General features: G+C 36.8%; 1 protein-coding gene across 3 annotated transcripts; it reads left to right on the top strand.

Moving 5' to 3' along the window:
• The first annotated feature begins 194 nt into the window (after nucleotides 1–194).
• On the top strand, nucleotides 195–13997 carry spast (spastin). Of its 3 annotated transcripts, none has more exons than XM_082164216.1 (17): nucleotides 195–686; nucleotides 2732–2815; nucleotides 3999–4082; nucleotides 4906–4986; nucleotides 5090–5250; nucleotides 5586–5731; nucleotides 6162–6255; nucleotides 6633–6707; nucleotides 6800–6871; nucleotides 10702–10777; nucleotides 10861–10952; nucleotides 11030–11109; nucleotides 11191–11233; nucleotides 11883–11962; nucleotides 12060–12130; nucleotides 12246–12318; nucleotides 12379–12702. In XM_082164216.1, the coding sequence occupies exons 1-17, from the start codon at nucleotides 362–364 to the stop codon at nucleotides 12437–12439; spliced, it is 1698 nt and encodes a 565-aa protein (XP_082020342.1). In that variant the 5' UTR covers nucleotides 195–361; the 3' UTR covers nucleotides 12440–12702. The 3 variants fall into 3 exon arrangements, with proteins under 3 accessions (XP_082020342.1, XP_082020341.1, XP_082020343.1); XM_082164215.1 differs by lacking the exon at nucleotides 12379–12702 and adding an exon at nucleotides 13327–13997 and having other exon boundaries at nucleotides 197–686; nucleotides 12246–12286; XM_082164217.1 differs by lacking the exons at nucleotides 4906–4986; nucleotides 12379–12702 and adding an exon at nucleotides 13327–13997 and having other exon boundaries at nucleotides 197–686; nucleotides 12246–12286.
• Nucleotides 13998–14974: the final 977 nt, after the last annotated feature.

Here is a 14974-nt window from a genome sequence, read left to right as displayed (position 1 = left end):
AAGATGTCAGAGTATAATAAAACAAAATAAAACAAAGAGAGGAAATGCTGCTTCACTTCATTCATAGCTTCATAAAGTCATTCTTTTTTAGTAATAGCTTAAGGTTATGTGTATAAAAAAAATGGTTTGGAGCCAGACCGTTTCATTTTATAATATTTTTATAACATTTGTCGCCCAATGTCAGCGACGCGATGTGGTTCACGTCATTAGCGCGAGACCATATTCACCAAACACACAACAACAGTGACTTCCGCGATCGATGCTGGCCAAAACAAACCGGAGAACCGACATCGCAGAGAAATAAAACTCTTCGTTGTCAAACACCCGGCCCATTATGGTATGGAGAGCCCGAATAGGGTGAATGAATTCTGGGGACAGAGCGAGACAACGAGGATCAGCGCGTGCGGGAGGACGCACCCGCGCACAGGTGTCTGACGGAACCGGCCGGAGTTCGTTACTGGACCGGCTGCGCTCCTTCATCCGAACCCTCGCCCGGCTCCCGCTGTCCCTGCTCCGGGCTCTGCTCCTGCTTCTCCTGTGCCTGTTCCGGCAGACCCGACGAACCATGGCGGCCAAAGATCGCGGCTCCGACGCATGCGACGAGACCGGAGAGCTGATACGAAACTACCACAAACAAGCGTTTGAGTTCATTTCTTTGGCTCTGCAGATCGACGAGGATGACAAAGGTGTCTGTTTTTTATTACTGTTCTGTAAATATGGTGTGCATATAAAAAAAGATACTGTCCCCTTACAAATTAGCCTACCTAAGTAGTTTGTACGTGTAACGTTACCCTGGGATATAGAATTATGAATACTTTACAGTTATTATTATGATGAGTAATGATGATGATTAGGCTATTATTATCATTATTATATAAGGTTTTTATCTTTTAGTTGTATTCATTTTATCTTTACGCACAGTGTTTTCAACTTTGTTTTGGTGTTCCTGGTTCTCATTTGCTATTGTAGTAAGTTATGTAACCTATAAACATTGATTTTTTTTATAGCACTATGCGGTGCTGCATTGTATGGGATTTTTTGGGGGCGATGTTCTTTAGAGACCCAACAAAGGTCACCATTTATCTGTAGACCCGATATTATGAAACTCAAAATCAATCAATCAAGTAGAAAATGTGTATACCATGGACATTATATACCAAGCACAGTAATCACTGGTACCATGGTATTACCATCTGATACCATCACTTTACCAGGGTCTCGCCACGGGACTTTTTGTAAGGATGCCTTATGTTTTGTACTACATTCCAGCACTGTTAAACCTAGTTCTGGTGTTGGTTTTACTTTCACTTCGTCTGTTCAGAAGGATCCTACACTTCGTGTGACCCATTGGTTTGAAGTGTTGAAGTGTTTCGACTCTTGACTGAGATGACCTAGATTGACATAGATCAGATGTTGGACGCCAGCCATGATAACCGCGGTCCCAAAGCTGTGTTTGCGGTCAGTAGAGCGGTTCAGAACACAGTGTTGTCAAGCCCAGATCTGCTTGATCCCTGAGGTCAGTAGAGTTGAGAGGCCTGATTCAGGTTGACATGGATTGTCCTCATCGGCAGTCGAGTGGAAAACGAGGCCCCATGTACTGACACTCTGTGAAGAACCCGATCACTGGAACAGCTTTGCAAGGCTGTCCTTATATTTTGAGATCTTTGCATCTGCTTATCAGGTCTTTTCTTTGGCCCTGTTTACACCTGGTATTGAGATGCGTTTTGGTCGGTAGGATCACAAGTGGACGCCGCCTACTGACCTGATGTGTAAACATTATGGGAAATGCGCTAGCCAGACGGGATTTAACCCAGAGTTGAAATGTTCTAAACCTACTTTTAACCAGGGTTTTTTACACTTGTCATTTTTAAAGTGGATTTGAACCATGCGATGTTGTTTAGCAACAGTCGACCAATCATAAACTGCCTAAGTAAAATATTGCAAAACATTGATCTTAAATTTTTTCATACAAAAATAATTATTTATGGTCAGAAATCGATATACTACCATTCAAAAAGTTTGGAGTCACTAAGATTTTTTAAGAAATTATACTTTTTAGTCAACAAGGATGCATTAAATTGATCAAAGAAGACAGTTAAAATACTTATAATGCTAAGAAAGCATTTCTTTTATCAATAAATGCTTTTCTTTTGAACTTTCTATTCATCAAATAAGTTCATATAAGTAAAATATATTCAAATAGAAAACACTTATTTTAAATTGTAATAATATTTCACATTATTACTGTTTGCACTGTATTTTTTTATATATAAAAAATATTTATATATAGTATTCTATGAATTAAAAAAAATAAATCTTTTATGTATACATATATTTTCATGTGATTTATTGTGACCTGGATTTGTTCCATTCGTCATATCTCAGGACATTATGTCGTCTGTCGCTCTGTAGTCTCATTGTGCGCCAGCGGCATCAGTGAAAACAAAGAACTCTGTTCAATAGATTCATCAGCTGTTTCTCAATCCCATCATGCCCAGGGTCATAACGCATGACTGTTAGCACGTACTGTTTTATTTTGAGAGCATATTTCCAACTAAAGCATTGACAACAAAATATCTGTGATGTAAATTGTGTCTGAAAGTTTGACAGTGGTGCTTTGAAACCCAGGCGTGTTGGTTAAGAGTTGCAGCATTAGTAGTGTATGTGTGTGTGTGTGTGTATCATCCCTACAGGATAGAGAATGATCTGTAATCTGTCTATCCTGTTGTAGGTGATAAAGACAAGGCGGTGCAGTGGTACAGGAAAGGCATCACTGAACTGGAGAAGGGCATCTGTATCCAGGTCACTGGAACTGGTGAGATTATTCAGTCATATTGATTTCCGTTAGTGTGTAAACAAACTATGTGATGATGTGTTTTAATTACATTAGCTTTCACGACAGATTGTGTATGTGTGCGTGTGTGTGTGTGTGTTGGCACTGTTTAACCCTATATTCTTTAATGTACACTGTCGTTCAAAAGTTTGGGGTCAGTAAGAAGTCTCTTCTCACCAAAGCTGGATTTATTTGATCAAAAATACAGTAAAAACAGTAATATTGTGAAATATTATTACAATTTAAAATAATGGGTTTGGATTTGATGCTGTATTTGTTTATATTTTAAAATGTAATTTATTCCTGTGATGCAAAGCTGAATTTTCAGCATCATTACTCCAGTCTTCAGTGTCACATGATCCTTCAGAAATCATTATGATATGATGATTTGATGCTCAAGAAACATTTCTGATTATTATCAATATTGAAAACATTGAAAACAAAAGCAGTTTTTGCTGCTTCATATTTTTTGTGGAAACAATGATGTATTTTTTCAGGATTCGTTGATTAATAGAAATAACAGCATTTAACTGAAAATCTTTTGACATTATAAATGTTTTTTACTGTCAGTTTTGATCAATTTAATGCATCCTTGCTGAATAAAAGTATACATTTCTTAAAAATAAAATAAAAAATGAATTAAATTGTCATCATTTATTTACCATCATGCTGTTCCAGACTCATGTCACTTTATTTTCTTCCTTTGTACACACATGTGATTTTTTTCTTTTGGGGGGAAAAATATTCAGGCCGTTCTTTTATGAATAAATTGCTATCAAAGTCTAAAATGAGTTTTTGTCCGAGTATCATAGCATTGGCCCATATGACTTGTGCAGTGTTTCTAATGGTGACATTTTATTCAAGAGTTTCAGTGATTTAACCGCTTAAATGTCTTTATTTCACTTACATTTCGATTCGTTCGTCACACAAAGCTCTAAACTAGGGCCTCTTTTATGGTGCTTTTCTGTTTCTTATCTTCTACTTTTATTATATTGAAAATAGATAACAATTTCTTCTTGAATAAGGAAGAACAAAAAAGCTTTGGAACAACATGAGTGGGAGGAAATGATGACAGATTTGTCATGTTTGTGTGAACTATCCCTTTAAGCGTAGATGAAGAAGTTGTTGTAGGGCTTGATAGAAGGTCTTCATCTGGTTATTTCAGGTGAGAAGGCAAACAGAGCCAGAAAGCTTCAGGACAAAATGATCAGCAACCTCAACATGGCCAAAGACCGGCTGGAGCTTCTGGGTAAGCGGATACAGTGACGTGACGAGGATGTGTGTGTGTTGATTCATCAACTCTAATAAGAGATGATGTCATGTGTTGTGCTTGTGCTCTATATCCTACACATGGGTGTGTTCACCTCACACTCTTCTGTGAAAGCCTGTGTGATTGTGCGATGATTCACGTCAGTTTTATGTTTGATCATATAAAGGTGAAGTGTTGTTTAATGTCGGAAGTTTTGGCACTCTGCACATTAAAGTGGGATAGGAGAAAGCGTTTTAAAATGACAGCGTTTCTTATTCCTCCATAATCAGCATTTAACACTTTCTGTTTCTGCTTGGGTTCTTGTGTAAATCGGTCAAGAAATTTATCCAGAACATGCCCAGATCACCTCAAAAACAGAAGGAAAAAAATCTAATTAAATTTTGCTCAGAGTATGAAGACTATTTCATTTGATTTTATTGTTTGTGACATTTTTATGATAAAATTTAAATTACAAGCACATTTTCCACCAAAATTGTAATTTACTGTAAGGCAAAAATGTATGTATATATATATATATTTATTTATTGCTTTTTATTTATAATATTGATGTTAACTAAACAGTAAATTACGTGGGTTTTTTTTTTTTTTACTGTACTATTGCAGTAATAACGTGAATAATTGGCATGTAATAATAAAAGGATAGGCTTCAACTTTGCAAAAATAGCATTTCTCTTCCATTTTGAGGTGAAATGTGACTTGGACATGTTTTTCATCCTCTTATAACTTCTGTTTCTGCTTTATTATTTTTGTTTCCCTTTAAATGTCTTCCTCTCTGTCTGTTTCCTGTTCTGCAATCACAAAGGCAAACTGGTTTCAAAGTCTCCAGCAGAGGGCTTCTCTGATCACACCGGCCTTTCTTTCTCCAATGGGAACCTGCGTCCAGGTGTGTGTTTTGGGGATTCTGGGAGATCTGTGTGCTGCATAAGAAGGCGATCAGAGAGACTCTACAGTGACATTTCTGTTTATGTACGGGCATGTGTTTGTAGTTGCAGGCGGTGGAGCAGTTTCCAAAAAGAGGGACACTCTCACAATCACAAGTCAATCCCATCTGCGACCCAAAAACCCTCCCAAATCTGCCCAGAATGCACCTGGCCTGCACCGCACGCCTTCGACCAGCGGCAGGACCGGCCCTCAGAACAACCAGAAGGTTCGTCTCACAGGGGTCAGACGTCAGACTGTCTGCACATTGTAACTTCTTCAGGCCATGTGCCACCTTAAAGGGATAGTTTGCCCAAAAATGTTATTAATTAAAAAATAATAAATGATAAAATATAAAAAAATAATAAATTAATATAATATATAGACCTCAATGTATCGTCAGAAGCCACGGGTATTCATTTAGTTTCGCTTGTATATTAACAGTAAATTAACAGCAAATTTTCATTTTTGGGTGAATTAACCCTTTAAGATTCTGTCTATGTCGGCAGCTCATTAGTTTTGGAACAGAGCACATGTGGCTGAACTTCGCTGTGGTGTTTGTAGGGGCCCTCGGCAAAAGGAGGTGTCAGACATAACGTGAAAGCCAGCAACGCTGCCACTGCGTCACCTCAGAAGAAAAGAGACATGAAGAACTTAAAAAATGTGGACAGCAAACTGGCCAACCTCATCCTCAACGACATTGTCGACAGGTAGCATTAGAACCATTCAGATCAAGCATGTAGAATATGGATCTGCAATCAGATATTGTTTGCATATTAATTGTTTAGAAAAAAATACATAGGCAAATATTGCTGTTTATGACAATGTTATTATATTGATGCATATAAATTATTAGATTCTGTATGTGTTTTTTGTAACGGAAAGGATACATTAAGTATATTGCATCTAAAAGTGATCCATTTAAACAATTTTAAAAGATATTTTATTAGATATAGTTTCCACAAAAATACTAAGCAGCTAAACCTTTTCAACATTGATAATATTAAATGTTTCTTGAACACCAAATCAGCATTTCTGAAGGATTATGTGACAAATATCTAAATAAAATTGAGATCTTTTTTGAGAAAATGGTGAGGTTTCCATTGAGGCTGATGGTGTGTGTGGTTGTGTTTGTTTCAGCGGGGCAACGGTGCAGTTTAATGACATAGCAGGGCAGGATCTGGCGAAGCAGGCGCTGCAGGAAATCGTTATCCTTCCCGCTCTTCGTCCAGAGGTCTGTCTGCACACCTGTACACATCTGTACCCCCCACCAGTTTTCACTTCTCACAATGGCCCAGACTGACTAAACTAAATTTCCAAAAAAGTGTCGATGGGAGTGGAAAGTTCTTCGTGAGATTTACTGACGACATGCAAGTAAAAGAACATAGACGGAATTGGATAATTTCCATAATGACCAACACAATCTACCAAAAGCAGTGCAAATTAGCGTCTGCTTTAAGTCTGCTTTTGGGGTGTTAAATAATGCTGTAAATACCAGTTAACTGACTAGCGCAAACCTTAGTAAATCACCTTGCAAGACAAAACTGGTTATAATAAACTATTGTTATATTTGTTACGTGTTTCTAATGACATTTCTGCTGATCTCCACAGCTGTTTACTGGTCTCAGGGCTCCTGCCAGAGGACTCCTGCTCTTCGGCCCCCCTGGCAATGGGAAGACCATGCTGGTAAAACACACAAAAAAAGACTTATTTTTAGATTAATGTATATTTATATATCATGAGAATAGAACTATATTGATCTTTCCATTTCCTCACAGGCGAAAGCTGTTGCGATGGAATCTAATGCTACGTTTTTCAACATCAGCGCTGCCAGTCTCACCTCCAAATATGTGAGTGATCATGCAATGTTTCATAGAGACTGTCTACAGTTAGACTAATGAACTGTCATTGTTTATTTGGGTATCATCTTCTTCTTCTGAAAATATTGTCCAAAATGTGGGTCTGTCTTTGAGGTTTATGCTGATTTTGATGATATCCCATTTGTCATTTTTCGTAACTTTGCTTGTCCGGCATTTTGGAATAAATGAAAAACAGGTTTTTGGTCACACTTTAGATTAGGGTCCAGTTCTCAGTATTAACTGACTTTTGCCTCAATAAACTCCTAATTACTGCTTATTAATAGTAAGATAGCCTAGTTGTTACAGGGTTCTCAAGTTTTACCAAAAGCTTGGAGTGAGATCACATGCGGTTAGGGGAGGAGCCCCCCCAATTTTACCCATTGTTCATAATTAACCAGCACAAATTGAAATTATAACAATTGGTAAATCTGATAAATGACAGAGCAATTCATCACATCAAATATACTCTTTAATGTTATATTTCAAAATTACAAATATACAAAAATTACAAAAATATAACAAATTGCTCCAAACAGTTTGGAAAAACAAATCTTTTTGCATTTTTAATGTGTCTAGTCGAAATGGTATAATGATTTATTGGGTGGTGGGACATTGTGAACAAATGACATATTAGAGTATTAAAGGGATAGTTCACTTCACTTTGAAATAAATTTTTGGTATGTTTTAGCTTACCTCAAGGGCATCCAAGATGTAGGTGTCTTTTTTTCCGCAGTAGTTTCAATTTTTATATTTTTAGGTCAAACCGTTCTTGTCTGTCAGTCATATAATGCAGGTCTATGGTCACGGTCTCAAAACACATGCACAGAGTCCAAATTAAAACAATTCCCCGTCGTCCAAATTAAACAATTCCCCATCGTAAGTACACATTGATGGCCTAAGACACGAAACGAGCGGTTTGTGTGAGAAAACGAACAGTATTTATATCGTTTTTACCACTTATACGCAGCCATGTCGAAGTGCTCTGATCTGACGTGTACGCAGACTGGTGCATAGATATATACACTAGATGTCGCCTTAAAGACATTCGTTGAACTGCCGTAGACAAGGCGACATCTAGTGTGTATATGTCTATGCACCAGTCTGCGCACACGTCAGATCAGAGCACTTCGACATGGCTGCGTATAAGTGGTAAAAACGATATAAATACTGTTCGTTTTCTCACACAAACCGCTCGTTTCGTGTCTTAGGCCATCAATGTGTACTTACGATGGGGAATTGTTTAATTTGGACGACGGGGAATTGTTTTAATTTGGACTCTGTGCATGTGTTTTGAGACCGTGACCATAGACCTGCATTATATGACTGACAGACAAGAACGGTTTGACCTAAAAATATAAAAATTGAAACTACTGTGGAAAAAAAGACACCTACATCTTGGATGTCCTTGAGGTAAGCTAAAACATACCAAAAATTAATTTCAAAGTGAACTATCCCTTTAAGGTGTGTGTGTGTGTGTACACACAAGAGTACACACTCCAGCTTATGAAATGTGTTTTGTGTTGTGAGTGAGCACTCTGCTTTAATACATGTAGCCTTAATGTAACTATAAATACTATTAATACAGTATAATATATAATTTAAAATAAAATGAAGAAATACATCTTCATTCCCATACCCACTAACATTTCCCTTAGTTTCAGATAACGTAAGCTAGCCAAACTGAGCCAAAGCTTCTGGCCTGGTTGCAAAGTAGTTGTAGAGTTTCTGACTGCATCAATAATAATGTATACGATGGGCTATATTAAATGTTCTAGCCTAAAAATGTTAGACGAGCTTTCTTCCAACTTACCTTCTCCATGTTCTCGCAATGTTGTTGGTTACCTAGTAACGAACGTACGGTGGCCGAGAATGTTCCGTCAACTTTCGTTTGTTTGCGCATCTATGTTGCCTAGTAACGAACGCAATCTGGCCGAGATACGTGCTTGCGGCAGGAAACTTCACTTTGTGTGCCTGCGCCTCGTATACAACGATATAAAGCTTGCAGGACAACTTGGTTGGCATTGCCTTTTCAGCGTGAGAAATACACGGTGTGGCGTGTGAACTGGTTGAATTAGCAATAAGGTACCTTATTGCTTTTATAAAACGGTTGCCACACAATACAAATATTAAAGCCGAAAAATATTTATCTATGCAACTTTCATGAAGTAAAATCACTAAAAGCATTCATTCCGCTGGAAAAAATAGTCCCTGACCGTAAACAGCAACAGAAGTTACATACATTATTTCGCCAATAGATGGCGGCAAAGACTGTCTTATGAATGAGTCAGTCGGCGGAGAAGACTTTTATATTGAAAAGACTCAAACTTGTTTTCACGGAGAAGGAAGTCGCAACTGACAGATGACACGGGAAAACCCCTTAACGGTTAACGTTAACTGTTAAAAGGACAAGATATTGCAGCGGACATTCAAACGGATTATTTTATTATGAATATAGGACTGACCTGTAGGAAAATGCAATGTCTACTGTGAATGCAGGTAACTTTACACTCGCTTTCTCGATCTCTCACAATACTCCACATAGCTTCAATGAACAATATCAATGAGATCACACATGTGTTTAAGTTGCTAAGAGTGGTTGCTAGGGGTGTTGTAGTGATACATAGAACCATTGGGTGAAGCGGTCATAGCCGTGTTTTATCGTGAATAAAGCAAAGCTATTGACCAATCAGAATCAAGGATTGGAACTAACCGTTTTATAAATGTAGGTATACGCTGATTTCACGCAGCCGTTATTTTGAAATCGAAAGCGAGGCTCCGGTGGGAAGAAAACCGGAAGTGTCGCCTTTAATCACAGGAGAGTCGTGAATGCGATGGCGTATTGTTGTGTTTAATGATGTTGTGTCAATTCTAAAAATGTACATACATTTCTTTCATACTTTAGACTATATACAGTTAAATTAATTTATAAATAAAATATTTTTTTTATATATAATTCAGAATGTAAAAACAGAAGCAGGAATGAACTATATACATATCCTATATTGAATATTAACATCCAATAGTGTAAATCGCGGCAGCAGCTTCAGGTTGGTAATCCAAGGCATTGTTGTTTATCTTTACTTCCGGGGTTCTTCCCACCGGAGCCTCACTTTCGATTTAAAAATGGCGGCTGCGTGAAATCAGCGTATTGGGTAGGATTAAGGGATGTAGAATATGGTCATGCAGAATAAGGCATTAATATGTGCTTTATAAGTACTAATAAAGAGCCAATATCCTAGTAATATGCATGCTAATAAGTAACTTAACTAACGTTAGTTAACAGTTAGAATTGGACCATAAACTAAAGTTTTACCGTTTTTGTTATTCCTCCTCCAAATCTTTTTGTTCAAAATGGGATCTTTGGATCAAACCGCTCAGAAATGACCAGAACATTTTTGATTTTTGCTATCATTACTGAGAAACACCTTTCCAAAGTTGACCGGATCAGTGTTTGTTGTCCTGTGCTATTTCTACTTAGTATGCTAATCATAAGCTATTCTTCCGAATATGGCTTGAGGGTCATCAGGCGAACTAAGGTTAGGTTAACAACTAAGTTAGCTTAGCATGTGAAATAATTAGCATGTAACTAATGCGATCTACGCTACTTTTTTTTCAACGTAAACACCTGCTAGACGGCCATCTTTAAGCCGCGGCGCTCAAGTTAAAAGAGGTTCAACACATCTCTAGACTTTTTTGCGTCTTGTCGGTTTTTTTTCATTCCACCGACAGCAAAAACGCGTTCTGTGTGAACCGGCCCAAAGCCATGTGTTATTCTGTCTTAAGAAACACTTGTTCATTCATGTTGTTGTGTGCGTGTTCAGGTGGGAGAGGGTGAGAAGCTGGTTCGAGCTTTGTTTGCGGTTGCTAGGGAACTGCAGCCGTCAATCATCTTCATCGGTAAGAGCTGTCAGTCAGACTCATTGGTGCTTCAGGACTTGTGTGTTTGTGTAAACGTGTCATTAATGGTGATTTGGGTGCAGATGAGATTGACAGTCTGCTGTGCGAGAGGAGAGAGGGCGAGCATGACGCCAGCAGAAGACTCAAAACGGAGTTTCTCATCGAGTTTGATGGAGTAAGTCCCTGTACTTCATATGAAAGTGTTTTCCCGATCACGGGTGACGACGCTCATTGTGTGTGTTGTTGTTGTAGGTGCAGTCAGGAGGAGACGAGCGTGTGTTAGTAATGGGAGCCACTAACAGGCCTCAGGAGCTTGACGAGGCTGTTCTTAGGTACCTTTGACCTGTGATCTGACACTTTCTTTCAAAGACTTCATCATTCTGCTTCCTCTAATGGACTCGTTTCTCCCACAGGCGGTTCGCTAAACGCATTTATGTGGCTTTACCTACAGAGGAGGTACTGTGTTCACACCAGGAATGGGCAAAAGACATTGCTTCTCTTTCACTTCACGAGTGTGAATTTGAATTCAGTTTCTCTGAGTGTAATACTGTCAAAGCATTTGTCAATATTTTGCCATACAGAATCAACTTTAGTGACATCAAAGTTAATCTGGGAAATGAAATGTTTTCACACCATTTAAAAGTTTGGGTTTGGTAAGATATTTGAATGTTTTTGAAAGAAGTCTCTTCTGCTCACCAAAGCTGCATTTATTTAATCAAAAATACAGTAAAAACAGTAATACGCTGAAATAGTGTTACAGATTTAAATAAATAATTACTCGTCTCGTCTTCAGTGTCACATGATCCTTCAGAAATCATTCTGATATCTGATTTGATTTGAAGTAATATTTTTATTGTCACTTTAAAAAGCAATCTTACTGATCCCGAACTTTTGAACAATAATAATTCAATTATAATTTAATGGGGAATAAAAATATAGGTGGAGTTTCAGACGTTGCTTTATAAATATTTGATATATTAATCTTAAAATAGTTTGTGTATGACGACATATTTATAAGTAGTTCACGCTGAATTAACTGTACAGTTTCTATTCGATTAATGATAAATACAGGTGGTAATCAGCTGTGTGTGTGTGTGTGTTTCAGACACGTTTGGAGCTGCTCAAGAACCTCCTCAGTAAACATAGAAACCCTTTGTCTCAGAAAGAGCTGAGTCAGTTAGCCAGGTAAAATACAGGTTCATGTTTATGTAGTGATATGTTTATGTAATGATTAATTAATACTGTGTGTTTAAAAGGGCATTATGTTGTAATGTGTTTTCAGGATGACTGAGGGATACTCCGGCAGTGATCTGACCTCATTGGCTAAAGACGCTGCTCTCGGTCCGATAAGAGGTACGATTGGAAGATGAAGATATTTTATTATGCATCAAGACATTTTGCCTACTAGACGGTTTGGTTTAGAATTGGACTTTTCGTCAGATAATTATGTCCTGTTCATTTTTAACAGAACTGAGGCCTGAACAAGTGAGGAACATATCACCCAATGAGGTAAAGAGCTTTCCACTTCTGAAGATTAAAGTGTGTGTGTGTGTATATATATATATATATATATATATATATATAATATAATTTTTTAATAGTTTTTTTTTTTTTTTTTCTGCTTTCATTTTAGTTTTTGCTTTTTTTAAAAAATGTCTATGAAGGTTTTATTAATTTTCATTTCAGTTTATTTTAGTTAGTTATTTGTTTCTATCACTATTGGTTATTTTAATCAAGCTAAACTAAATGAAAATGAGAAATGTTGCTTTGTCAACCAGCTGTTATAAAACATTTTGGGGGGTATTTTAATTCAATTATTAACATTTATTTATTTAACTCATTTTAATGGTTGTAGATTTAGCTAACTATAATAACCCTGCTATTAATTATCTTATTAAAGGGATAGTTCACCAAAAAAATAAAAATATTCTGTCACCATGTACGGCATATGATGTTTTTCTAAAATTAAAAAACTAATTTTACACAAAAGTCAGCTAGCTGAGTGTTCATGCTGATAACATGCTGATTTGTATACAAAAATGTAAAGTATTAAGGCCCGTTCACACCAAAGACGATGACGATACAAGTCGTTCTCAGTATAAGACTAGTAGAGTTCACACCACAGCTATAACAATAACAGCACAGAGAAACAATATCATTGGAATCACTTTCAGAAGGATTTTATCCAGCTGATGAAGAATAAAAACATAGACGGCCAATCAGAATGCGTCCTGCTGTAACGAGCTTGAGCATTATACGTGACAGACAAACACACACTTGGAATAAACAGAACGTTATCGTCCACTAGTGTGAACGCTAATATAGTTATCGTTCTTGGTGTGAACGGGCCTTTAGAATAATTAAAAAATACTTTTAGATCCAAGATGAAAACTGAACGCCACTAATTGAATTAAACATGTGAAAATGGAACATTCTACACTTGATGCATACTGTTATTTCATGGGCTACTTTTGAAAACCTAAATCCCCATGCTATTTTTGAACCACATGTAAAATGCTAAGTTTCTTCCTCGTGTTTTTCTTGTTCAGATGAGGGACATCCGTTTTTCGGACTTCGCGGATTCCCTGAAGAGGATAAAGCGGAGCGTCGGTCCTCAAACGCTGGATCAGTACGTACGCTGGAACCGAGAGTACGGCGACACGACAGCTGTATGACACCAACACGCTCTTCAGAACTGGGAGGAAGGCAAATGTTTTTTACTTGGGATAAAATAGTCTTTTCTATGACTTTTGCTTTTGCCTCTAACCTGGCGACCTGGAGCTCGATTCCTGCCTGAATTACGCCCAGAGCTGGAGATCTCAGATGATGTGGACCGCAAAGCATGACAAAAGATGTTTCTACAAAATCAAGAAACTTGTTTTCCGAACAAGTTTAAATCTGTACCGTGATAAATGTGTTGATTGATGTGTTTTCCTTGAATGACGGTGTGATGAAGTCAATCAAACGTGCTGAAGGATAAGAGGTGATGATCTTGTTATTAATCTTCAGATTTAAATGTACAGACACTAGGGGGCATCAATTGAAGACTGTATGTCAATGTCTTCCCAAAGAACTGAAACCATGATACTGCTCCGTGTACAAATGTTTTCAGCCGCGTCTTTAATGTCAAATTTTGAAATGTTTGCAGTGAGCTATTGAGCAACGATTTGATTCATTTGTAAAGTGCATTACAGATTTATATAAAGATTGTACTTAATGAGTTTGTGTTAAATGATGCTTTATATTTATAAAAATGAAATATACTATATATTATAATTTACTTTTTAGTTAGGCTATAATTTATAATTATTCTATTAATAATTATGCAGTTATAGTCATTTGAGTAATTTTCTACACTCCAAAATTTTTTATTTCTCCTGCTTCCATCCTCTGCAACTTCTGATATAAATTTTTTTCTGAGTGAGCAGCAAACCAGTCTTTTTAAAAACTAAATAGAGGGTTTCTGAAGTCTTAATTCACGCTTGCACAAATTAAGGCCTTATAAAGATCTTAAATCAGAGAAGAAAGTCTTGAATTCATAAAGTTATGGCATTAAATGTTGCATGCATTGCAAACAATATTTATTACAAATATTGACAAATATTTTTGATACGTTTACCTGAGATCCAAATGTAAAATGAAGTCTTGAAAATTTTAGTAACAAAATGAAGTGAGTTTATGCTTAAAACAAGAACAGATGTCTGTCAGTTTGAATTAAGTAAATTGTTCTTGTTTTAAGCAAAACTCACTTTGTTTTGATCAATTTCACAGAAAACAAGACTTCATAATCTGTAATTTTATATCTCCAGTAAATCCATCTTGATTTAAAAAAGCTAAGAAAACTGCACTGGAAAACAAGACAAAAATACTGAGGAAGAACACCACTTTTTTGCAGTCTGATCATAAGATACAGTAAAAGTAATGTCCGTATTCTAGTGGTTGAGAGCAGAGGTAGTATTTAAGCTACTTTTTTGTAAAATGAATTAAAAAGTAATGGATATTACTGTGTTTTCAAACTCTGAAGTGTTGCTAATGCAACTCATTGACATTTACATTTTCGAGAACATCTTGACGTATTGTGTTCCCTTCAAATTATTCCTTCAATTTTCTTTACTTGGTCTTAAAAAGTCTTAAATTTAGATTAATAAAACCTGTGAATATACAGCCCTTTTTTGAAATTCACTGTGAAAAGAATGA

The sequence above is a fragment of the Leuciscus leuciscus genome (assembly GCF_965113295.1).
Source record: "Leuciscus leuciscus genome assembly, chromosome: 3".
NCBI lineage: Eukaryota > Metazoa > Chordata > Actinopteri > Cypriniformes > Leuciscidae > Leuciscus > Leuciscus leuciscus.
This window is presented reverse-complemented; position numbering and strand designations above follow the sequence as displayed.

Coding starts and splice junctions, on each gene's coding strand:
- spast (XM_082164215.1), top strand. CDS start 362: ATGAATTCTGGGGACAGAGCGAGACAACGAGGATCAGCGCGTGCGGGA. Junction 687..2,731: donor GATCGACGAGGATGACAAAG/GTGTCTGTTTTT, acceptor ATCCTGTTGTAG/GTGATAAAGACAAGGCGGTG. Junction 5,251..5,585: donor GCCCTCAGAACAACCAGAAG/GTTCGTCTCACA, acceptor TGGTGTTTGTAG/GGGCCCTCGGCAAAAGGAGG.